General features: G+C 44.9%; 2 protein-coding genes across 23 annotated transcripts in view; one reads left to right on the top strand and one right to left on the bottom strand.

The window, feature by feature from the left end:
* The first annotated feature begins 3,375 nt into the window (after positions 1 to 3,375).
* On the top strand, positions 3,376 to 24,903 carry Poli (DNA polymerase iota). 19 transcript variants are annotated; one of them, XM_087592338.1, is made up of 11 exons: positions 3,406 to 3,509; positions 4,848 to 4,973; positions 6,873 to 7,037; positions 9,592 to 9,675; positions 11,822 to 12,058; positions 12,341 to 12,519; positions 13,441 to 13,532; positions 18,771 to 18,898; positions 19,261 to 19,466; positions 20,387 to 21,195; positions 22,658 to 24,903. In XM_087592338.1, the coding sequence occupies exons 1-11, from the start codon at positions 3,410 to 3,412 to the stop codon at positions 22,827 to 22,829; spliced, it is 2,298 nt and encodes a 765-aa protein (XP_087448464.1). In that variant the 5' UTR covers positions 3,406 to 3,409; the 3' UTR covers positions 22,830 to 24,903.
* The window catches only part of Stard6 (StAR-related lipid transfer domain containing 6), a 29,988-nt gene continuing 22,790 nt past the window's right edge, over positions 18,618 to 25,815 (bottom strand). For 2 of the 4 annotated variants that reach the window (XR_015642152.1, XR_015642153.1), the window contains 2 exons: positions 20,933 to 21,043; positions 18,989 to 20,847 (listed from right to left, as the gene is read on the bottom strand). Coding sequence is in view for 2 of the 4 variants with exons in the window: in XM_087592351.1 (XP_087448477.1) it covers positions 21,034 to 21,043 (10 nt within the window). In the remaining 2 variants the exon portion in view is untranslated. Of the gene's footprint in view, positions 21,044 to 25,815 lie in introns of all 4 variants that reach the window. The other 2 variants (XM_087592351.1, XM_087592354.1) reach the window with 1 other exon arrangement.

The raw sequence follows: 25,815 nt of genomic DNA, 5'->3' as shown, positions 1-25,815 counted from the left end.
GAACTCGAATCAATGGCAGAACATTAAACCAAGCGTAGGTTCTGTGTGACTCGCGGACCTAGTTCTGCATGTTTCTTTTCTGTCCTTGTTGTTGTTGTTATACACATAGGTATATATGTTGTTATACACATAGGTATATATGTTTATTATTCCTAAATATATAAATACAACCTGCTCAGTCTGTATAATGTTTCTTAGATGTGGATGACATCAGGGCTGACCGCTTGGTCTTGGATAAGCAAAGTGGGGTGAGGGCTCTTTCCTGAGGAAGGCTACTCCCAGCATTCATTTACTTACCTGTAGTTTTTTGTCTAGAGCAGAGGCCCCGTGAGATTTCCCCCTTCCGTGTTGGCGTGTCTGGTGTCATCGTTGCTCATATTCTGCTTGGGCAGACACATGATCACACTTTGTGTTTATTGCGTCTCTGATATTTCTAAATGAAACCTCACAGCACACTTCCTGCTCCTGTTCTCACACTCTTACTACTGTTGTTTCTGCTCTGATCTCTGAGCCTTTGGGGCAAGGGGGCAAGGATTGTATTGTAGAGAGATCAGTTAGTTGGGGCCGGGGATCACATGGCCATGTGTTCTCAGCATTCAGACTGGTTGTGGTTTTCTGTGAAGTTTTTACATCTGTTGGAATACTTTTTTTTTTTTTTTTGAGGGGTGAGATCTATGCTTATCCTGTACGTATGAGTATTTAGAATGTAGTTAGGAATTATGCTCGTTTAGTAAACTGTTCTATGTAGGCTCTCCTCCAATACCCATGGCTTCTCTAGCCCTGGGTAGGTGGACAGGTTTCCACTACCAGGCGTAATTTTCCTTTAGGTGAAAGGTCTTGAATCCAATTAGAGAGCTGTTGGTTACAGCTAAGGCACGTATGCCACTACTGCACCCTTGGTGTGTCATGACTGCTGGTCATTGTTTGATTTCAAAGGCAGCATAGCTGGGTAGGACTATCAGATGGTTCCTTCCCTTAGAAACCTACATGAACAGTATGGTTCTTTGATTTTGATCCTATGCAAACTTTTTTGGGAATTGCTCTAGATGTCTAAGAATTAAATATGCAATGGTGATTTGTAAAGAAATATACTGGACACACACACACACACACACACACACACACACACACACACACACACACACACACACGTGTGTTCCCTGTTATTACTCTGTATGGCTGTATGGCACTTTTTAAAAGAGTTGTTCTCATTCTTAAGACCCTCACTTCATACTTAATAAGAAACAGAATCACAGTTGAGCAGGGTTGCCCATGCCTGTAATCTCAGAAGTTCTTTGGCAAAGGGAAGAGGATGGAGAGTTAGTTCAAGGCCAGTCTGAGCTAGGTAGTAGAGAAGATGGGTCGTGGGGGAGAGGGAGGGAATAGAATCATGCAAAAAAATTAATGTATTATACACATGTATATTAATTGTTCATATAAATTAAGAACTTTTCTGTGAAAGAAAATAGTTTATTCTAAGTCAAATGAGAGTGGTCACTCTCATTATGTTACGTAGAAATTTCCTTCTACCTCGAGGCTCCTTGACAGCTCTGGAGTCATCAGCCCTGTTGGGGTGGGGTTGCAGTTGCCTTTGAGCTTCCCATGCTCCTGTAGGTAACCCCTTCACCCACACTGTAAGTAACCTCTGTAAACTCAACAGTTGACCAAGTTGAACTTGGGTGGCATCTCTGCTTTGTTCTGTCAGTTTCTTATTCAGGGTGAGTAGTAACGTTGTGTCCCCATCTCCCCAGGAAGTGTCACACAACACTGTGGTAGAGGAACATGCATTTTTTTAAGCTACCCCAAATGATACAATGCAAAATGAAAGTGATACAAACTTTTTTAGTCAAAGGGATACAACAGTTATGATCAGCACATTTAATAAAGACACAGAATCCAGCAAATCTTTCCAGGAGTTTTCAGATGTCACAGAGGCTTGAGATTCGCTAAATTTAACAATACATTCCAGACAAGACACAAAGGCTGAAAGTAAATGACTACTTTTCTAAAGGGCCTAAAACAGCCTAGGGCTGTTTTGTCTTTTGACATTCCTGCTGATTAGTTTTTCCTTTAACTTGAAACAAGGTAGAGTCACCTGGGAAGAGGGAATCTCAAGTGAGAAAATGCCTCCAACAGACTGACTAATAGGTATGTCTGAGCGGCATTTCCTTGGTTAATGATTGATGTGGGAGAGCCCAACCTACTGTAGGCAGTGCAGCCCCTGAGGGGTTGGTTTTGGGCGGTAGAAGGAAGCAGGCTGCGTATTACCCAAATAAACCCTTTTCTGTCCTTGTTGCTTTTAGTCATGGTGGTTATCAAAGCAACAGGAAGTGAAGTGTGACATTTTTCTCTCAACAATCAGTATGTTCTACTCCACCAAGATAGGGAGAGAAAGGTATCAGAAGAAGCTCACAGAATCAAATATTGACATACCGGCACAAAAGCACCCCTAGAGAAGGCATGGACACAGTGAGCTGCTAATGTGCTAAGTGCTTTACAGACATCAAAATACTAAACTACGTTATTTCTTCTCCATTTATGTAATTAAGTGAATGCTGTTTTGTCTTTACAGTACAGGTTCAGAGCGGTTACATAACATACTCGGAGTCATAATGTCAGCAAAACCAGTCTGAAATGGTGATTTTATGACCCAAAGCTAGTGTGTCAAAGCACTATTATTATTATTTTTTTTACAAACCACTCAGGGGTTCAATGCAACACAGTCTCTCTAAATAAAACAAACAGACCTCAACAAACCTCAACATCTTTGCTAATCACGTCTTTTACGTGGGCATCTTGATCTTAATACAATCTATACCCTTTCCCCAATCCCATCAAAACAAATCACTCAGGTTTAGGGATTAGCGGTTTTGTTAATAATCATCGGAAAGAGAATATATTTAAAACGTTATTATTATTATTATTATTATTATTATTATTATTATTATTATTTTTTACATGAGCCGAACACTGGAGCCCTCAGGGAAAACTGAATAAATAAAAGGAAGGAATGGGGTTGAAGAGATGTCTCAGGGGTGAGAATGCTTGTTGCTCTTCGTGGAACTCAAGAGCAGTTCCCAGAAGCCACCCGGGGCTCACAAACCCCAGTTAATTCCAGTTAACTTCAGTTCCTGGGGATCCAACGCTCTTTTCTGGCTTTTGCCGGCACTTGCCCTCACACAGCATAAGCTCTCATATACACGTTTAAAAAAAAAAGATTAAAGAGAGAAAGAGGAGCATTCGGGTTCTTCCTACTCCACCTACCGACCACAATCAGGTCCTTCCCTATTCTCCCCGCCACTGCCACTCAGGCTGTTTTGCTTCAGTGCGCAGGCGCGAGGCTGGAGGCTGGGCCGTGGTTTCCTAGGAGACCGTGCAGCAGCTGCGCTGCGGTTGGCCCGAAGGGAAGATGGGGGTGGAGCCGGAGGAGGAAGGCGGCCCTGCGGAGGAAGAAGACTTTTCTCGTGCCATGGAGCCCTCGGACTCGGGGGCTGCGGGCGGCTCGCGGGGTGCGCGCCCTCCGGGGTGATGGCGGGAAGGGAGGAAGGATGTGAAGGGCGGGTGCCCGGGGCGGTCGTTGGGTCGCGGCCTTCTGGTCCCGCTCGGGCCTGGAGAGTGCGGGCACTGCGTTGGCTGCTGAAGACTGGGGTGATGGCTGCATTCCTGCGCACACCGGTGGGGTGCACTTGTCTCCAGGGCGGGCAGGCCTTCTCTGACCTCCCGTGGGGACCCCTGCTGCTTCCGGCGGCCCCAAATCAGAGAATAGGAGGATTTTTGTCACCCATTTATGCCTAGAAACCTGGCCTCTGCCTGTGTTGGAAAGGATGGCCTGAACCTAGCAAGCAGGCTGGATTCCCTACGTGACCCACTTCCACCCCAGCCTGTGGACCAGCCTTGTGGCGCCAGAATCAGCGCTGGGTACCCATTCCCTGACACATCCCACCTCCGGTTAACAGAAAAGTTGTGGCAGACAGGTTTCTTTTATATCAGCATTTTACATCTCCTTGGTACATATATTAAAGTCTGTACACAACCAATCCTCGTTTACTGGAAGACACTATATGCTCAGATTTTCTCAGTTTCCCCACAAATGTGCTTTTCCTAGCCCAGGGTTTCATTTAGCCTGCTTTGTAACTAAGGAAGGAAACTGTCCCTGTTGCTTCCTGTTGGACTCATAAACTACTGTTTACTCACTGGCCTGATGGCTTCATTCAGGTGCAGCCCTGACCCCGGTTTTTAAAATTAGATACTCAGTTTTTTAATTCAGTGCTTAAATTATTCGATTTCTGTTGCACCTCAGACACTGTTGTAGGCACTGGGGACTTTAAAACAGGAAATATTAACTCTTGTGGGGACTTAATTTAGTGTCTTGGAACCCACAGGTTGGGTTGTTTTGTTTTGTTTTGTTTTTAAATGTAGGAACAGGCCACTTTGAGTAGTTCTCAAGTTGGTTGAAAATAACATTGCTACAGTTTCTTTGCCTCTACTGTTTAAAAGCTTCTCAAGACCCTAAAATAGTACTGGGTTTTGTGCCATCCGTTATCGATCAAGAGTTCCCCCTTAAATTAACTAGTCAGAAGAAAAAGTAGCTGGAGAACTTATAGTCAATTAAGTTAATTGAGCAGGACTGAAGACCTTTTTGTTGATGGTGTTTCATGTCTTTTTGATTTGTAGGTACCGTAGAGCTTATTAAAAGTGGGGATTGGCTACTTCATAAATCCAAGGGGGGAGGGAAATGTCAAATCCACTATACGTTCTTTTCTAGGTAAAACGTTTGAAGGATGTGCTAGTTGCTCTTTGATGATTAGCAGCCTGAATATGCTTGTTTTCCTTTGTGTATCGTGCAGCGGTTTGCGATCAAGGGGCACCATCACGAATCGCTTCGTCCAGAGTCATAGTACATGTGGACCTGGATTGTTTTTATGCCCAAGTAGAGATGATCTCCAATCCAGAATTAAAGGACAAACCTTTAGGTAATCCACATCGATGCTATCTTTGTTGAGTGGCGATAACATTAGCTTCAACTATGATTTATTAACCATTTTGAGGCAATTCCTGGAGTCCGTTTTTAGGTACTTCATTGACGGTCATATTTGCTTTGCAGCCAGGGGTAAATGCACCAAATGTTTCCACCTTAATAAAGCTGATATTAGCATAGGTAACACACGCACAGAAAGCAGAATGGGCTCTTAATAGTCGTAGTAGCTTACTTCTGAAGGCTCAGCCTTAAGCAAGGAAAGTGGGTTTTCTTTCATGCACACAGAGAGGATCTTTACTATTAGCATAAAGGACAGTCTTTAGCTTCCTTGTTTCCTTCCTTTTCTTCTAGTACTCATTGCAGTGTCATAGCGTCCAGCCTGTGATTCCACGAAGGACAATGGGATGCCTAGGTTTTAGTTCTCCAGGGTGAGACTAAAGCTTGAAGCTTTTCTAAGAGGCCAAGGATTTAAATTAGGCCATCAGTTCTTTCCCTCTGAAAGAATTTCCAGTTAGCACAAGATGCCCAGTAGTTACTTCGTACTAAAAGGTATTTTGTGGTTAAGGAGTAGATATAAGTGGTTATCATGAAGAGAGATGTGAGTGTGCAAACAGGTCAGGCCAGGGCATACTGTGGGAAGCCCTTTTAGCTAAGGAGTTTGCCAGTCTGGCCGTTTCGTGTATGGCTCACAGAGTCATGGATAGCTACCATTGACTCAGGGCCTCTCAGATATTGAAAAAAAAATGTACCTGCAAAACTAACGTTCTGTCTTAGGACATTAGGTTTAAAAATATGCAAAAAGAATGGGTTTAGGTGTTTTTCATATTTTCATTCTATGTATTGCAGATGAATATGACTTAAGAGAGTCATGAAATAATCAACTTGTGTAAAAAGAGAAAAGCACATGCGCTTAGCAATTTTAAATGTGTTCTATAGATGATCATAATGTTGCCAATTTTAAAAAGCCCCACATAATTCCTCGCGGTAGCACTACTAATTGTTATGCCTAGGGTGCTTATTGGCAGGAGATCTCTCATGATTTCTGTGGCTTGGCTCTTAGAACATTGCTTATGTTCACTGGCAGTTTGCTCGGAAGATGAATGTTTTTATAACATCAACCAGCATTTAATTGTTTTCTTTTGTTGTTGTTTTTGTTGTTATTTCCATCAGGTTATTGTTTGGTGAACATACCCAAGAATAGTACACGACAATATAAATTAATTGGGCTTTGAATTGTCTGAAAAGAATCTTAGAAGGATTAAATGTGTGTTTAATCACTGAAAACTCCAAAGAGTATATTGACTTAAGCATAATTTAGATTTGAGAGACACAGCTTCCCTTTGGGTACTGGTAACTGTCCACATTCTTCTGTGTAATTTCTGCTGCAATTATTTTGTGTTTTCTTACTTAATATACTTTGTTTCTTCTGTATTTTACTTTATTCTGTAAATTATTTTATAATCTGTAAGTGGGAAATTGCTGGAAAACCTGGTGTTTCTTAGAGTTTTAATCGGGGTGGTTCCTCTTAACTCAGTTATCTTTTTCGCTCTTGTCAAAGCCCGCTTGAAGTTGGGCAAGGTGGTAAAACTCCTGTAACCCCAGCACTTGCAAAAGGGAGGCAGACGTGGGAAGCTGGGAGGCCAGCCGTGAGTTCAAGGCCACTGCGAAAGGGAGGCGGGCGTGTAGCAAAGGCCCAAGAGCTCTGCACCAGTAGTCGTGAAGCTCTTGGCCAGCATGCTCAAGGCTGTGGGTTTGAGCCTCATTGCTGCAAACAACCACAGCGGCAAACCGTGGGTTCCCGCCTACGCTGTCACAGTGCGGAGCTGCGAAGCGGTATTCTAAAATGTTCAGTTCTGCATAATTTCCTCTGATGATTCTTAATTTTTTTTTTTAGGTGTGCAACAGAAATACTTGGTGGTTACTTGCAACTATGAAGCCAGGAAACTTGGAGTGAAGAAGCTTATGAATGTCAGAGATGCAAAAGAAAAGTGTCCTCAGCTCGTCCTGGTGAATGGAGAAGACTTGAGCCGCTACCGGGAGATGTCCTATAAGGTCACAGGTACAAGCTGGCTGCTGTACACTTTGCATGTTTATGTAGGTTGACTACTCACTGTACAAATATTTGTAACAGAGTGCCATATGCGCAGTTCTTTTTGCCTAACACTTAAAAAAAATTATTTGGGCCTTGCCCACTTCAAAAATTATTAAGGAGTTGGCAGATGGCTCAGTGGATAGATGCTCTTGGTGTTAAAACCTGACAACTGGGGTTCATCCCCGGCACCCACTCGGTAGAAGGAAAGAACTACTTTGAACGGTCGTCCTCTGATATCCACAAATGTTGCAGCGTGGGCCCCCTTTCTCCACCAAAAAATAAATTAATACATTTTTTTAACTAAATAAGAAAGTGGCTTCATCTACTCCCAGATAAATACATTTAATACAAATTTTTAATTATATAAGTAGGCCTCTTTCACTGTTATGGCTGTGATGAGAAAGTGAGTAGCTGAGGGCAACTGAAATTCCGTCATGAGTACGATTTATGTCACAGGAAAAGTAAGGGGAGGTTTAAAATATGGGCTGAAAAGAGATACTGCAAAGAACTTTCTTTTGTGCATGTGGGGTGTGTGTGTGTGTGTGTGTGTGTGTGTGTGCATGTGTATGTGTTATGTGTGTGTATGTGTGTATGTGTGTGTATGTGTGTGTGTATGTGTGTATGTGTGTGTGTGGTATATGTGTGTGTGTATGTGTGTGTATGTGTTATGTGTATGTGTGTGTGTATGTGTTATGTGTGTGTATGTGTGTGTATGTGTATGTGTTATGTGTATGTGTGTGTGTATGTGTTATGTGTGTGTATGTGTGTATGTGTGTGTATGTGTGTGCGTATGTGTGTATGTGTGTGTGTGGTATGTGTGTGTGTGTATGTGTGTATGTGTGTGTATGTGTTATGTGTGTGTGTATGTGTTATGTGTGTGTATGTGTGTGTATGTGTATGTGTTATGTGTATGTGTGTGTGTATGTGTTATGTGTGTGTATGTGTGTATGTGTGTGTATGTGTGTGTATGTGTGTATGTGTGTGTGTATGTGTGTGTGTATGTGTGTGTATGTGTCTGTGTATGTGTGTGTATGTGTGTGTATGTGTGTGTGTGTTTGTGTGTGTATATGTGTGTGTGTATGTGTGTGTATGTGTATGTGTGTGTATGTGTGTGTGTATGTGTGTATGTGTGTGTGTATGTGTGTGTGTATGTGTGTGTATGTGTGTGTATGTGTGTGTGTATGTGTATGTGTATGTGTGTGTATGTGTGTGTATGTGTGTGTGTGTGTGTTTGTGTGTGTATATGTGTGTGTATGTGTGTGTATGTGTGTGTGTATGTGTGTGTTTGTGTGTGTATATGTGTGTGTATGTGTATGTGTGTGTGTATGTGTATGTGTGTGTGTATGTGTGTATGTGTGTATGTGTGTGTGTGTGCGCGCACAAGCATGCACATGCATACTAAAGGTCAACATTAGTGTCTTTGCTGCTGTCTAGTTTTTATAAATTTTCATTTGGTATGTGACTGCCCAGGAGCTATTGTCCTTCTCCCTGTCCAGTCAGAAGATTCAGGGTCAGACAAGATGGTTTCGTAGCTGTAGCTGGTGATTAGTATTAAGTCTGATTTCAGAATTGAGAGTCTTTTGAATTCCTTCTGAGTCTTGGTTTTGTGAACTTTTTAATGCCTAAGTCTTGGCTGATGTGAGGTGTTTGAGTTCCTGAAGTTGTGCGCCTTCAGCCACTCCGTCCCCGTGGAGTGGAGTGGACTCAGGCAGTGTTTCATCAGGATACCTCACTTAATGCAGGTTCCAGATTAGTTTAAATACGGGTTTGATCTCTCTTTTGTAAGTGCTCATGGAAAATATTGCTAAAATATTATTAATTGGTTATGTGTTTCTAAGGAGATTACCATTTATTCCTTGACATCCGTGTCAAGATTTTAACTACCTCTTAAGCATGGACTCTTGTATTTTTTTTTAAAGTATACTACAGATAAAAAACATTATGGATGTGGAAGAAGGTTGAGTTAGATTTATTACTGTGAGTCATTACCTGGGAATTATTACTTTTGGGGTCTTTTTCTTTGAATATTGCCTCTACTCCAAAATCTGTTAGCTAGGACATTATCCAATATTCCGTGCGGAGCTGGGCTGGAGAGACGGCTCAGTGGTTAAGAGCACTGGCTGCTCTTCCAGAGGCCCTGGGCTCAGCTTGCACATCCACATGGAGGCTCACAACCATCGGTAACTCTAGTCCTAGGGATCCAGGGCCCTCTCTGGCCTCTGTAGGTACCAGGCACACACACACAATACATAGACCCAACGTCAACAAAACGCCCATACATATGAAATAAAAATGTAAGTAAAAAATTAAAAGGTGTGAAGCCGTGATGCATATGGTATTATACATGTGATATGCACATATTTTATATGCTGTATTTGATATCTTAATCATTAAACAGTGAAATCTGTTCTAGCTGTAAATTATATCTGTGTTCCAATGTTATTTCAATTAGAATTGTTGGAGGAATTTAGTCCAGCTGTGGAGAGGCTTGGATTTGATGAAAATTTTGTGGATCTGACAGAAATGGTTGAGAAAAGACTGCAGCAGCTTCCGAGTGACGAGGTTCCGTCAGTGACCGTGTCCGGCCATGTTTACAATAACCAGTGTGAGTTCTCCCTCCGTGTGCCCTCGGTGACTGTAAGTGAGCTCTCTGACAGATGTGTAACCACGTTAGCCAGTATCTAAGATGGCCAAAATGAAGTCGTGCCAGTCACATCAGGTATTCAGAAGAGTTGAGTGGTGTGGAGGGACGTGCCCCTTGGGGTGTGGCTTCCGTCTCTCTGAGGCAGTTTTCTTATTATTCTTCCTGCTCCTTGTTTTTAAGAGCTCTGTCTCTGTAGGCTGTTCTTAATTTACAGACATTGACTTCCTACTTTTTTCTTTGTCATTTTTAATTCTGAATTTTGAGGTAGGCTAAGTGTGTTGTTGATCCCTTCTGTTCCTCTGAGGACAGAGATTCCCTTGTTGGATCCTGGCTACATCCTGTCCAGGCCTTTAGTCACAGGCCAATCTGCTCTTTGCTGGTGACTTCCCCAGGCTTCAGGTTAATCAGTTCAAATGACCATTAGCAACAATTAGCAAAAGCGACATGGTTTATCTCCCCATATGAAGAAAGTGCGGAAGACAGATGTTTTTGCTGGAATATTCACATGTGTAAATAAATTGTAATTAGTGCCCAGGAGTATGTAATTAGGCGTCTAGACTCCCAGGGCTGCTAGAGAATGCAGCCATGTAGAGGTCTAGCTTCTTCTGTAAGAGAGGCCTGGCGTAGTCGGGCCTGCATCTCAGCATGCCCCTCCTCTTATGCCCGTTTAGAGTCTCCTATATCGTCGACACAGACGATGGGCCCGAACCTCCACGTCTAGAGACATGAAGCCTCTCCTGTGTGGTTTGTTCTTGTGCCCTTTTGTCAGCCCCGAGGGTGAAAGCCAGAAAGATTACAGATCCATCTTTGTTCAGCTTTTAAAGCAGATGCAGACTTACTGTTTAGAAAACATCAGTGGACAGAGAGCTCGGTTTCATATTTCAAATGAAGACTGCCTAGTTTCTTATTACTTATTCTTCTTTTATGTAAGTTATTAATTGAAACCAGTCTTACTATGTGGCCTGGCTGGCCCGGAACTTCGCTGTTGGCCAGGATAGCTTTAAACTCTGCGATCAGCTTGCCTCTGCCTTCCAAGTGCCTGCTCCACATAGGTTTAAGCACAATTTCTTTGAATAAGTACGTAAACAGGCAGAATCCTGTGTGTGGACGCTCTTGTCTGTTATAGACAAGCCAGTTGCCATTCGGGCACAGGTATTTTATCTTGCCTCTGTGGACTGTGCATGTGCTGTCAGCTAGGCCGATTGATGAGCTACTGGGGAGTAAGTCCTGTGACAGACACTTCATCTCCACGTCCTTCCAGCATGAATCCTAGGATGGATCATACAACTCTGTTACCCACACCAAAGAAAACGTGTTTCTTTCTCCCCTCCCTGTAGTATCGTGAGCAGATTTCATAACCTGGGGCCCAGTCATTATTTGCAGCAGGGCGTTCATGGGGTGCACAACATCCAGACTTCATTCTAAAGCTATGTTTTCCTAGTATATAGGCTTCCTTCTGTTTCTTTATTAGTAAAGGTGAATGAAGGTCTTATGCATGTCAGCTAGAACTGCCAGGAACTGCATTTTCACAGTCTGCTAGTGAGTAAGCACTCTCAGCATGCATTTCTCGTCACGGACCCTCAGCATCTGGTTAGTTTGTAATGACTCAGGACAAACTAAGGAAGCAGTTAGAAGAGTAGTGGGGAGTGTCAGGGAGGAGTGTGGGGGAGGAGTGTGGGGGAGAAGTGTCGGGGAGGAGTGTGGGGGAGGAGTGTGGGGGAGGAGTGTGGGGAGGAGTGTGGGGGAGGAGTGTGGGGGAGGAGTGTGGGAGAGGAGTGTGGGAGAGGAGTGTGGGGAGGAGTGTGGGGGAGGAGTGTGGGGGAGGAGTGTCGGGGAGGAGTGTGGGGAGGAGTGTCGGGGAGGAGTGTGGGGGAGGAGTGTCGGGGAGGAGTGTGGGGGAGGAGTGTGGGGGAGGAGTGTCGGGAGGAGTGTGGGGGAGGAGTGTGGGGGAGGAGTGTTGGGGAGGAGTGCCAGGGAGGAGTGTCAGGGAGGAGTGTGGGGGAGGAGTGTCGGGGAGGAGTGAGCATGGACAGATCCCTGGGCTCTTTGAACCCTTTTGGTGAGAGAGAAAGTGCATGTTTGTGAGGTGATACCTTTGTCGTTACAGCTGTAAACCTGCACAGCAGCACGCATGTGAGACTTGCGGTTGGATCGCAGATTGCAGCAGAGATGCGGGAAGCCATGCATAACCAGCTGGGGCTCACAGGCTGCGCTGGCGTAGCGCCTAATAAACTATTGGCAAAGTTAGTGTCTGGTGTTTTTAAACCAAATCAACAGACAGTCTTATTACCTGAGAGTTGTCAGCATCTCATTCACAGTTTGAACCACATAAAGGAAATGCCTGGTAAGACAAATGCATTTGCAGACAAATACTGGCCTTGTTGTAGTTTCTTTAAACTATGCAGTTAATTCCTAGAAGCGCACACTTGGGTTTGGAGAAAGCCAAAAACCTGAAATGTTTTGTGTACGAATCTGTGTGCAGATAGACGTGCAAGTGCTTTTCCACACAAGGCTTTGAGTGGTGCCCTGGAGCCGTATGGTGGAGACATCTTTGATGTTGAGAGTTGAGAGTAGCTTGGCTTTGAGACGCAAAGCCTTCGCAACACTGTGCATTTCTGTTGTTTAGGTATCGGCTATAAAACCGCCAAGCGTCTTGAAGTCCTGGGAATCAATAGTGTGCATGATCTCCAGACCTTTCCAATCAAAACCTTAGAAAAGGAATTGGGAATTTCTGTTGCTCAGCGCATCCGGAAGCTCAGCTTTGGAGAGGACAAGTCGCCTGTAACACCCTCAGGGCCACCACAGGTATGTGGGCTTGGCGTTAACCTTACCAGGTGGTGGTTATGCTACCTCAGCTAAAGGTGTCTGGCTCTCGGATCCACTACTCTGCTGTGCTTTGCGGCTGTGTGTGACCCTTTCCCGGGAGAAGCTGACTGCTGTGAGAGGAGCCAGTACTCTGAAATTGAAACTTGCCTGCTGGTAGTTTTAAATCTAATTACCTACTTTTTGTTACTACTGCCTTAACACACAAACATATGAAGAACACTTTTTAACCTTTTAAAACATCCTCACCTTTAGACTAATCCAGAGATTTGGACAGTGGGGAGGGAATAACTACCCAGTTGTTTGGCACGTGCTAGGCCTCAGAAATTGCTCCACAGACCCACTGCAGTGAATTTCACCATAACCTCTTAGATAGGCAGTGCTGTTTGTTCAGACCTCCCTTCCTGCTCCTGTCCTTCCTCTTTCCCTCTTTAAAGCTGCACTATAAAAAGGTTAAATAACTTGTCCAAGCGTAAACTCAGATTAAGGCTCTAGGGCCATGGAAACCTTGCTGTAGTCCCATAGAGTAATTAGAGGTGGTCCCTGTGCTTCAAAATTGTATGACTCTTGGTGCACAATAACAGGACACACAGTAACGGCACACACAATTGCACACACAATAACCTCACACAGTACTGCACACACAAGATAACTGCACACACAGTACTGCACACACAAGATAACTGCACACACAGTACTGTGCACACAATAGTTTCACACAGTACTGCACACAAGATAACTGCACACACAGTACTGTGCACAAGATAATTGCACACACCAGGAATTAGTGCAAAAGTGAACCTGGTGTTACCAACGCATAAAGATAGGTAGTGAAGAATGTTGAACATCTGTTTGGCACGGCCACTGTGTTTGATTTTACATTAACCCTTATTTTTTTGGTAGTCCTTTAGTGAAGAAGATACATTTAAAAAGTGTTCCTCAGAAGTGGAAGCTAAAACTAAGATTGAAGAATTACTTTCCAGCCTTTTAAACAGGTGCGTTTCACCTTCCCCCATCATCTTTATATTTAGGCTGCATGCAGAACCCCCTCATGTGCTGTGTTGGCTTTTACAGTTTAACTGAAGGAGGTAGTGCTATTCAAGATCGATCATTTGTCGTTAGATTTCTCTTACTGTGTGCTCTTAATTAAATTTGCCGCCTTCCATTAGTTGTCATTCAAGGAACAGTGGTTGTGTTGCTCTTAAGCCCCAGTAGTTACCTGAAGGTTCTTCAGTGTTTCTAATAATATCCCTAGATTTCTCACCCTTAGGTGAGAAGGAATTTTTAAATCTTCCCTGTAGCTGGTGCCCAGTCTCTGCTCTGACATTACGACTTGCTTTTCAGTTAAAAGTTAAAAGGGAAGAGTCCGTCTGCCACAGTTCTCCCAGTCCTTTTGTAGGAGCAGGCAGGATGGTGGCTCAGAGTAGAAAGGTGCTGAGGAGCAGGGCTGCAGACAGCAGGAGAAGCCCGGCTCCCTTTCTCAGACTCAGAAAAGACAGTGGAGTCAAAGGAAGGCATGGCTAGATAGGTGTACATACAGTGTGGGAGTGCGGACAAGGGGCTCTGAGCACAGTTAACAATGATGTGTCAACTGGGATCTAGTATACAAAAAATGTAACATAAAGCGAGCAAAAGGCGCTTTCCTGGTGTCCTTGTTATCTTTCAAGTGTGCACTTCTCGTTTCCCATAAGGAAGTATTAACGTCCATCCCATCACTTCATCTCGGTGGAAGTGTCCTAAATTGGTTTAGAGCATGTGTGCTTCTGAGTTCTCCAAGGATGGCTGGCTGTCACACGTGAGACGGCCGATGGTTGTTGCAGAGATCTGCTGTCAGTCTGGAGCAGCGCTGTACACTTCACTGTGGGCCGCCTGCTCTGAGGCAGAGCACGACTCAGCTCCAGCGACATGGATCGCTCTCCTCTGGGGACTCTGCTGCTGAAGCTGGGTCGTCCACTTTGCTTCGGCTCACGCATACCCTGAGTCAGTGGCTGTGGAGAATGGTCCTGTACATGGAATACCAGAGAAGTATGTGCTGTATCCCTTAAGTTCTCCATCTGGAGACTCAGTCCAGAAGAGAGCAGGCCCTCTCCCCTCTGAGAGGCCAGAGTCGTCCGTCCACGTCTCTGCCGCCAGCGTGCCGTGCCGTGCCGTGCCCTGTGCCGTGCCGTGCCGTGCCGTAGACTTGTGTCTGCAGCTGAGGTTAATAGAATTCAAGTGATTGGCATGAAAATAATTTCGCATATCTGTGTGTCTGTATGTCTGACATACATTTTTTCTAGAGAATTTATTGATGAATCCTACAGACAGGAGAGAAAGATAAGCTGTTTTCTTCTAGGCACCAGCCTCTAGGCACCAGTTTGAGCAGCCTCAAGTCCGAAGGCTGGTTTGACAGTTACCGCCAAAGTACAAGCGCCACCCTCCACCACTGTTGAAGCGTGGCGAGTGTAGTCACTGCTTTCGGTTTGTAGGCTTCAGCTGCGGAGGATGACATAGTGATGCTTTTCTTTGCCAAGTTGCACTGTCGTTTCTGATAGATTTCTGTGCCATTCCTCAGGGATGAGGCTTCTGGGTCAGTTCCAACTCTCACTCCCACGTCCTGTGACCAGAGTGCATGCTGTCTTCATGAACAGGCCCTCACTTTAAAGTTCTAGGAATCAGTCTCGGGCAATGCAGTAGCCCGTACTGTTGGCAGAGTTCTGGTCTACCCTGCCCTACAACATGGCGGGAGCTTTCACTCGCATGCTACTGGGAGCTTTGTTCAATTGTCCATGGCTCTTGGGGAAAGCATTATTACTCCAAGTGCTGTAACTTCTTTAAACCATATATAAATATATATATAGATACATATATATCTATGTGTAGTTTATGTGTATTACTTATATATATATATATAATATGTTACAAAATTTACATAGATATGTAATTTTAGGTAAATAGAAAAATGTCTTTCTGCATTTTTTTTATTAGAGCTATCTCCCCTCCCCCCGCCCCCACCAACTCTTCCCATGTCCTCCCGCCATACCTCTCAGTTCCTGTCCTGTACTGCTGCCTCCTCCCTCAGTAGCCATCTGTTGCCTGTAGCTCCCAGCTTCGTGTGGAGCTGTGCAGTGCCTGCTGCCATCCGTGCTGATATTGACTCCTGTGGTCTTGCATGGCAGCCATAACTGTTGTTAGCTCATGGGTACATCATCCCTGTCAGGTCCAGAAGACATAGTTTTGTAGCAGTCCTCTGGCTTTCATTGTCTCCGTCTCCCTCTTCCTCACTGTGCACCAAGCCTTGGGTGTGGGGTTGTATTGTAGGTGTCCTATTATTTGGGGTTGGCCACTCCATGGGCACTGCTAGGCTCTGAACTTTGTCCTTTTGTGATTCTCTGTATTTATCTCCATCTGCTACAAATGAAGCTTGTGTGATGTAGATGAGGGCAGAGTCATCCATGGGTATCAGGATAAGTATTTAGAAGGCAAGTACATGGTACTCCTGTTGAGTGAGACGGTAGAGGTCGGTGCTCCAGGGCCTATGAGGTAGGTGCTCCTCTAGGGCCTGTGAGGTGGGTGCTCCTCTAGGGTCTGTGAGGTAGGTGCTCCTCTAGGGTCTGTGAGGTAAGTGCTCCTCTAGGGTCTGTGAGGTAGGTGCTCCTCTCCTCTAGGGACTGTGAGGTAGGTACTCCTCTAGGGACTGTGAGGTAGGTGCTCCTCTAGGGTCTGTGAGGTAGGTGCTCCTCTAGGGCCTGTGAGGTAGGTGCTCCTCTAGGGCCTGTGAGGTGGGTGCTCCTCTCCTCTAGGGTCTGTGAGGTAGGTGCTCCTCTAGGGCCTGTGAGGTAGGTGCTCCTCTAGGGCCTGTGAGGTGGGTGCTCCTCTCTTCTAGGGCCTGTGAGGTCAGTGCTCCTCTCCTCTAGGGCCTGTGAGGTAGGTGCTCCTCTAGGGCCTGTGAGGTAGGTGCTCCTCTCCTCTAGGGTCTGTGAGGTAGGTGCTCCTCTAGGTTCTGTGAGGTAGGTGCTCCTCTCCTCTAGGGCCTGTGAGGTGGGTGCTCCTCTCTTCTAGGGCCTGTGAGGTAGGTGCTCCTCTCCTCTAGGGTCTGTGAGGTAGGTGCTCCTCTCCTCTAGGGCCTGTGAGGTCAGTGCTCCTCTCCTCTAGGTTCTGTGAGGTGGGTGCTCCTCTCCTCTAGGGCCTGTGAGGTAGGTGCTCCTCTAGGGCCTGTGAGGTGGGTGCTCCTCTCTTCTAGGGCCTGTGAGGTGGGTGCTCCTCTAGGGCCTGTGAGGTAGGTGCTCCTCTCCTCTAGGGCCTGTGAGGTCGGTGCTCCTGTAGCGCCTGTGAGGTGGGTGCCCCTCTAGGGCCTGTGACCTCTCCAGCCAAGGGTTTTGGCTAGTCTTTTAACACCAGGCCCGGAGTTCTTCTGTTCGGCAGACATTAAACCCAGTTATATATGTATCTCATGCTGGTGAAGGAATGGACTTGCTAGTGGCAGTGAGAACAAGCAGGCAGAGAGAGCAGGTCTCCTCCTTCCATGGCCTTATACAGGCTGCCAGCTGGTGTGGTCCAGATTAAAGGTGGATTCTCCCACCACAAAGGACTGGATTAAGAGTTTAAAAATGTCTTCCCACTTCAGTTGATCAGAAAGAAAAAAAACCTCACAGGTGACCCAGCCATTGGGTTTTAGTTAATTCCAGACGTAGTCAAGTTGTCAACCGAAAACAGCCAGCACAGCTTGTCATTATGGTAGTTCACAAGACTTAGAGTTGGGTGGGGCTCCTGATAACTTTCTTTCCTGGCGTCCTGTGTAGCACTGCGACAGCCAGTCAGAGGAGGGGGATGTGGGAGCTTCAAGCTTAGTTCCAGCTTGATTTCTGCAAGCCCTGTGACCAGTGTGTGGTGTCTTTAGTACATCTCAAGTCAGGGCATGCAGCTAAGAACAATGACAGTTGCATGTGTTATCTTGTAGTGTCTTCTGCCCCTACCCCACCCCAGACCCCACATCTGACACTGGACCTTTTGTTTGATAAGTCCATGGACTTGTGGGGAACATGATGCCCATTGTAGAACCCGTATGAAATAGTAGGGTTCTGTATGGCTTTTTTGACATCTTTAGTGTTCTCTCCCTCCTTGGCTTATCTGCACTCTACCCTCTCATCTCCCTCTCTAATTAACTCTCCCCTGCCCCTGCCCCTGCCTCTGCTCCCCTCTCCTTTCATAGGCCTGGGTTCTTCTCTCCTGCCTACAGGGACCCAGTGCACGCTCCTTTTCTCCTCGGCTGGATTCCACGATTACTCCAAGTTAGAGACTCCAACATTAAGTGTTGAGGCGATGGATCCTAAGTAAGAGAGAACATGCACATTGTCTTCCTAGGTCCTTCCTATAATACTGTGTAGTACCCAAGCCGAGAGTCTGTGGACAGATCAGAGTTAGGAAGACAGCCCTATGTGCTCCTCCATTGCTCATGGCCATTGCCTGCATTCAGTCTTTCCTTGTCCCCTGATAGCTAAGCTTTTTGTCCTCTTTTCTCCATGTTATACTGTACCCCTCATATGTACACACACACACACACACACACACACACACACACACGTACATGTATGTGTGTCTATATATTATTGACCAGATTCTGCATATGAAAGAACATGTGGTTTCTTTCTGAGAGTGTGAGACCTTGCTTAATACTGTATGTTAAAGCCCACTGAAGGGCCTTTGGGTGTGTGCCCAGGAATGCTGTATCTGGGTCATGTGGTAGCCTTGATTTTAGCTTTCTGAGGAACCTCCACACTGCTTTCCATGGCTACTCCAGCTGGTGTTCTCAGCAGAAGTGAGTGGGGAGTCTCCTTTCTACACATTCTTCCCAGCACTCACTACCATTCATCTCACGTGGCCACTGAGTGAGGTGAGCTCAGGTGAAATGGCAAACTGTTTTAAGTTACTTTCCCCTGATCGCTAAGGCGATGAAAATTATTTTTATGTTCTTGGTGAATGGGGTTGTTTCCTGATGCCTGGCCGTTTGAGTTCCTGACATGTTCTGGCTGTTAGTCCTCTAGTAGAAGGCATATGGCTGTCAGGGCTTCTCTGTGTTGACTTTGGGATGCTTATTGGGATATTTTTGAACATTTATCACTTTATTATCTCATTTTCTATGGTGCATATAGTCGCTATAGTTACAAGATCCGACACTTCAATAAATAAGTATTCCATCATCTTAAAATCATGTTAATTTCTTTTGTTATTGTTTTTCCCATTTATATTTTTAGAGTATGCCATGATGGAAGGAAGCCCCATACAATAAGATTAGTCATCCGTCGATACTCTGACAAACACTGTAATCGAGAGAGTCGCCAGTGCCCAATCCCATCTCACGTCATTCAGAAGTTAGGGACAGGTATGGGCCAGTTCTCTAAGAAGATAAATAGTATATTGAACTCTTCAAAAAGCAAACTTTGAGTTAGAAACATGGCACATTATTTTCATGTAGTCTTCAAAACTTAGTTTTATTTTACCAGGAATCAACATTAGGAAAACTTTTTAATAGATAATAAAAGTAAATTCTCATTTACTCAATCAACTCGTAAATACTTAGTTAAAAATATTTCCCAAATTCAGAGGGTACAAAACTAATTATGTAAAATACATTTAGTAAATAATATCAAAATGTGTGGTGATCCCAACTTAGATTTGTAAATAAAATTGTGCTTTGACTATTAAGATGCACGTGCTTATTACACCCTTCTACATTTTACTTAGGAAATTATGATGCAGTGCCGCCCCTGATGGAGATCCTTATGAAACTTTTCCGAAATATGGTAAATGTGAAGATGGCCTTTCACCTGACCCTTCTGAGTGTGTGCTTCTGCAACCTGAAAGCCCTGAACAGTGCTAAGAAAGGGCCTATGGACTGCTTCCTAACGTCGTCCCTGTCAACAACTGCCTGCTCTGGCAAGCGGAGCTTTGTAAGTACCCTCGACTGCCCTGGTGTGCTAAACCTACCATCTGCATTTGTACGTAGTGCTGTTCGGAGATCCTGAGGTGCTGCTATTCAGATGATTTAGTTGTTCATAGTTCCTGCCACAGGACGGTTGCTGGCCTTAGATATATCGTTGTCCGAAAAGAAAATGTAAACACAGACTAAAAGAGACACCCATCGTGGTGCTTCTGTTTTGGAAGCATTAACACATTTTCTGGAGGTTTGTACAAATATTATGATTGGCTTATAAATATAAACATATCTAGAAGTTAATTACCATTGTATTAAGATTAGGATACTATTATAATAGTATTATAATAATTGTTGAGCTGGAGTTGAATGTTTTATGGTATATAAAACTAGAAGGGAAATTCAAGTGAAAAATTTTATAGAAAAATTGAGTAAACAGGTTAAGAATGCTTCTAAGTTTTATATAAATGTAGTATTATAGTTTAAAAAATAATATACTTTTATTGTGCTTTTTTGTTTCTGTTAAATGTTACTCTTGAGACAAGTAATTTTTGGAAAGTCAGCCCTTTTTGCTTTGTGGTGTATTTTTTTTTTTTTTTTTTTGGTTCTTTTTTTCGGAGCTGGGGACCGAACCCAGGGCCTTGCGCTTCCTAGGTAAGCGCTCTACCACTGAGCTAAATCCCCAGCCCCTCCTTTCTTCATTCATATTTTGTCTCCTACTCTGTGTTAGCCAGGAACGTATGAATGGAATGATAAGCCACTCAGTGGTGTGTGACACTGGGCTGGATTGATCTCTGTGGGTACCTGGCACTGGTAACGGGAGGTCGAAGGGTTGGGCAGGTTTATGGGTGTGTGAGACACACTAGTTGCAGGACACCTGCAGCAGTGATGTGCAAGGCATGTGGACTCTGAGCTCTGCTGTTCCTTGTGTTGTAGAAAGTGAAGGACATCCACATGGAGGACTCCTACAAGGAGAAAGAAGCAAACTGGGATTGTCTCCCAAGTAGAAGAATCGAAAGCACGAGAAGGGGGGAGTCTCCATCGGATGCCACCTGCTTTCCTAAAGAAAAGGACACGAGTGACTTGCCACTCCAGTTCCTGCCAGAGGGTGTTGACCAAGAAGTCTTCACGCAGCTTCCAGCAGATATTCAAGAAGAAATCCTTTCTGGAAAATCTAGAGAAAATCTTCAAGGGAAAGGAAGTTTGAGTTGTCCGTTACATGCCTCGAGAGGAGTATTGTCTTTCTTTTCTACAAAGCAGACGCAGGCGGGCTGCTTAAGTCCCAGAGATACTCTGCTCACTGGCAAGCAGGCATCGGCTGTGTCTCCCTGTGAGCCGGGAACGTCGGGGTTGAGTACCAGTAGCTCCTCCCATCCATCCTGCGGAAAGGACTGCTCCTATTATGTAGATAATCAGTTAAAGGACGAACGTATGAGTCAAGGCCCTACAGAGTCTCAGGGATTCCACTTTTCCAATACGAACCCTGCTGTTTCCGTTTTTCATTCATTTCCAAATCTGCAGAGTGAACAGCTTTTCTCCACACACCGCACTGCAGACAGCCACAAGCAGACTGCCACCACCTCTCACCAGGGACTAGAAAACAGAGAGCAAGATTCTGCTGATGAAAAGCTTACTTTCCCATCGGACATTGATCCTCAGGTTTTCTATGAGCTACCAGAAGAGGTCCAAAGAGAACTGATGGCCGAATGGAAGAGAGCTGGGGCAGAGTTCCCCTCTGTGCACAAGTAAGTGCACTCAGGAGAAAGCCAGGGCGTGGCCGTTCCCAGATTATCTTTTCATAATTAAACAGTAATATTCAATGGTGTAGAAATCCGATGTAAGATGTTATAGATAAGGCAAAAGTGGATGCAGGAAGTAAATTCTAGTACAAAGGGAAGGTATCCATAGCATGTGGTAATGTAGAAAAAGCTATCGTCCTATTATTTCTCCAGCTGTTACCATACGTTCTGGACAGATATTTGGGCCTGCATGCAAAATAGGAGCTCATCACAGCACCCAGCACCCTTATGCATGGGAGAGCATGGGCTTCGCCCGGCTTTGGTTTTGTTTGGGATTTTTGGTTGTGTGTGTGTGAGAGAGAGGAGAGAGGGGAAAGGGGAGAGGGGAGAGGGGAGAGGGGAAAGGGGAGAGGGGAGAGGGGAGAGGGGAGAGGGGAGAGGGGAGAGGGGAGAGGAGAGAGGGAGAGAGAGAGAGAGAGAGAGAGAGAGAGGAGAGAGAGAGAGAGAGAGTCAGTTAGTCCACGGAGACCAGAAAGGGGCATGTTATCCCTTGAAGTTGGAGGTTCATGTGTAAGCTACCAAGTGTGGGTGCTGGGATCTGAACCCCAGTCTTCTGGTAAAGCTGTAAACACTTTTAACCCAGGCCTCCATCCTCACCATTGGTTTTTAAAATAATAATTACTGATTTCTCCCAGTGAGAACGTACCGCAGTGCATTAGTAAATAACCAAAGGATGCGCATTGTGCCCGCAAGGATTATGGGTGAGGGTTTGTATGCTGTAAGGCAGTGGTTCTCAACCTTCCTAGTGCTGTGGTCGTTTAATACAGCTCCTCATGTGCTGATCCCCAACCATACAATTATTTTTGTTACTACTTCATAACTAATTTTGCTACTGTAATAAATTACAGTACAAATATCAGTGGTTTCTGATAGACAGGGGACCGCTGTATTGAGAACTGCTGTTGTAGAGGATAGTGGTGCAAGGAACATTATTTGAAATTATCGTGGTAAACATGGGCATCAGGAATGTAGTTACGGTGATGGGCCTAAACACTGTTGGCACTATTAATAAAGTCCATGTCTTCATAAGCAATCAGTCTACAGTGTCTAGAAGCAATGGCTGACGGTGTTTTATCTCCTGTATATTTATTTGGACGTGAGACTAGGATATGTCAGAAACAGAAATCATTACTAAGTGGCCCTGTAATATTTTACCTATCCTTTTATTCTGGACAAAGTATGATTTATGATTGAGGATGTCTCATTTTGTAAGGAAATTTCTAGAATACTGAAGTATCCCTCAGCACTAGTTTAGAGAGGTCATCTTGTGGCTGTAATTTTTGTAAATACAGACTAGAGTTAAAAATAAAGTCCCCATGTGTGAATGAATGCAGCTTCAAAAATACTTTCTTCCAGGTCAGACATGTTACAATTTAACTACTAAAACTGAAATGTGTGTGTCTGTTAGCAGTGTCTGTGGAGTTCCAGCTGGCCTAGAACTCACTATTGCAGCCGAAGAGGACCTTTACCTATCTGTCTTCATCTCCAAAATGCAGGCATGTGCTAATGTGACCAGTCATTTGAGATTAAAATTATTTGTGCCCAAGATATCCCAAGTTGGGAACCAAACAACTGTTTAAACTAATAACAGCATTAACTCGTAAAAAGAGTGCCTTGGTTAGGGTCTTCCTACTGTGAACAGACACGGCAGCTAAGGCAACTCTTACAAGACAACATTTAATTGAGGCTGGCTTAGAGATTCAGAGGTTCGGTCCATTAGCGTCAAGGTGGGAGCATGGCAGCATCCAGGCAGGCATGATGTGGGAAGAGCTGAGAGTTCTACATCTCGATCCCAAGGGAAACAGAAGAGTGACTTCCAGGCATCTGGGATGAGAGTCTTAAAGCCCACACCCACAGTGACACACTTCCTCCAACAAGGCCACACCTCCTAATAGTGCCACTTCCTGAGCCAGGTATACCTAAAGTAAGGAGTATTTCAGTCTGGTCACTTAACAGTTGTCGTATTGGTTTAAATGTATTTCACCATGTCTGCGTATGTATCGTGCAGGCCTGGTGCCTGTGGAGGTTCAGATCCTGCTGCCAGAGCCTCTGGAGCTGGAGGTAAAGACAGCAGTGTGCTCCAAGAGCAAGTGCTGTGAACGCCGAGGAAGCACTCTAGCCCAGCGTTTTACTTTTCATTTGGTATACTCGGGGAGACACTTGACTAACATGCGGTCCAGAGTGACGCCACCCCACATGGTTGGGAGACTTGCAGGCTGGGGCAGGAAGCTGAGAGATAACATCTTCACATGGAAACAGGCCAAAGGACCACAAGTGTGGCGAGGCCAGGGACTGTGAAAGCCGGCTCCCAGTGACATAATCCCTGCACCAAGGCCATGCCTCCTTAACGTCCCCAAACAGTGCCACCAGCTGGTGCCTGAGTGTTCAGATGTTTCAGCCCATGGGGGCGTTTCCGAGTCTAACCACCATGCTGGTGGTGGGACAGAATGTTTGATGGAGCCTTCTACCTTCCAGCCTGGTCATGAAATATGAACTGTGGGTTCAAGGACAGACCCCTCCTCTGGGAATAGCCAGGGAGTGTTGGGGAGGTCACCTGGCACCCTCATCTGGTCTCCTTGCACAGATGCACCCACCTTGAGCACGCCCGCCAATTCACTCACGAACGTGCACACCAGACTTCTCTGAAGATGTTTTGTGGATGACACATGAGGACAGTGTTCAGGAAAAGGGTTGTCACCGCGAATGACATGCTCCAGGTGCAAGTGGCTGCGTGAACCTTTACAGGCACAGATCAATGTATTCAGTAATTACTTGACAGGGTCTTCAAGCTGGTTGGCTCTGAAGCCCATGTTATCTGGAGGTTTTAGATACCACAGCAGTGTTAGCGTTTGGATTGAATTAGAGGTGTTCTGAGTGTAGGGCTATATCAGGAAAAATGTAGGGGTTGGGGATTTAGCTCAGGGATTTAGGCCCTGGGTTTGGTCCTCAGCTCCAAAAAAAAAAAAAAAAAAAAAGAAAAAAAGAAAAAAAAAGGAAAAATGTATTTGTCATGACACTGTTAGATAAAAAAATTAAGGTAATTGGCCATTAGAGGCCTAAGATGATTCAAGACAATTTTGGCTGTCCCCTTTGATGATATATTCTAGTCAGCTATGGTCAGGTAGTCTGCATGACTTTCACTGTACAGAAAACTTTTCCAGAGAGCTTCATTCTACTCTTTTGCCTTTTATTTTAGTTTTTTCTTAAGAGTTTTCTTTGGCTCTTCATATTTACAATAATATTTGCAATTGTGAATTTCTTTTTCTTACTGGTATATGATGGCTTTTCCATATTGTTCAATTCATTTTCTGCAGAGTGTGAGCTAGTTCTTTAAAAAGTGCCCTTTCTAGGCAAATCCAATATGTAGCCCATGGCCCATGAGTCCCAGAACAGCTTGAACGTGGGCCATCGCATTTGTAAATGACATTGTCATGGTGCTGTGTCAAAAGGTTGGACAGTCATGCTAGCATTCTGACTTGCCAGATGACAGCTTCTGTGCGGTGAGCCATGGCTTCCGTCCTGTTGTTTCTCTTCGGCTCCTCTGGGTGATTTCTTCACGTCCCTTTAGCCACTTTCCAGGAGCATCCTGTTTGCTACATAATATGCTAATGACGGCTTTAATTCCAACAATAATTCATTTTCAATATTTCTATTCACTGTTGTGCCTTGTAAGTTCATTTCTAGTGTATATTCTACTTCAGATGGTCTCAGCGTCTTAACCTTTACGAGCTTCTGTTTGAGGTATTGCCGCAGCAGCCCCTTCCCAGACACCCCTACTTCCCAGACACCCCTACTTCCCAGACACCCCTACTTCCCAGACACCCCTACTTCCCAGACACCCCTACTTCCCAGACACCCCTACTTCCCCCTTCCCCTTCAGGCATCCTGCTGAGAGCATTCTCAGTATATCTCTGCCTAACTTAACTTCCAAGTGCCCTGACTTCTCACCAGCAGAAGTGAATTTATATCAAACTGAGTACTGGGGACCACCCATGCCGAATCCCACACAATCTACCTTGCCTTCTGTGGAGGGGGGATCAGAAAACCCGACTGCAGGCTTGTGCTGTGGAACATACCCCTTCCTTGGGGAGCTATTAGAAGGGACTCTGATCCTGCCTGAGCCTGACTCCTTCCTTCAGGATACCCACCACGCCTACCTGTCTCTCCATGATGCCCAGGCCCTGACTGCTCTTCACAGAGCTTCCATGCTGTCTAGCTTTGGGGCTGGGGCTTGAATTCTCCTCAGAGCCCCGCCATGCTGTTGTCTGCCCATACCCTTAGTAACTAACACTTCTAACAGATTTCCTACCCCCAACATTTTGTCTCAGTGTCCTCTTGAGTCCTACATCTGAGACTTAGTACACTTTGCAGCACATATCCTGAACTGAATTTACAGATTTATATATATTAAAACAATCTTGCATCCCTCAAATGAAACCATGCATATACATCTTTCTGTGTACAAATTCCACAGGTATTTTTACACTTGATCTTAGCCAAAAGGCTGAGAAGCGATCCACAGGTATTTTTAATAATGCAGATTATTAAAAACATAAATCTGAAAAT

The sequence above is a fragment of the Rattus norvegicus genome, chromosome 18 (assembly GCF_021556685.1).
Source record: "Rattus norvegicus strain SHRSP/BbbUtx chromosome 18, alternate assembly SHRSP_T2T, whole genome shotgun sequence".
Classification (NCBI taxonomy): domain Eukaryota; kingdom Metazoa; phylum Chordata; class Mammalia; order Rodentia; family Muridae; genus Rattus; species Rattus norvegicus.
This window is presented reverse-complemented; position numbering and strand designations above follow the sequence as displayed.

Coding starts and splice junctions, on each gene's coding strand:
- Poli (XM_087592336.1), top strand. CDS start 3,410: ATGGGGGTGGAGCCGGAGGAGGAAGGCGGCCCTGCGGAGGAAGAAGAC. Junction 12,520..13,440: donor CACCCTCAGGGCCACCACAG/GTATGTGGGCTT, acceptor TTTTTTTGGTAG/TCCTTTAGTGAAGAAGATAC. Junction 21,196..22,657: donor GAGTTCCCCTCTGTGCACAA/GTAAGTGCACTC, acceptor TGTGTCTGTTAG/CAGTGTCTGTGGAGTTCCAG.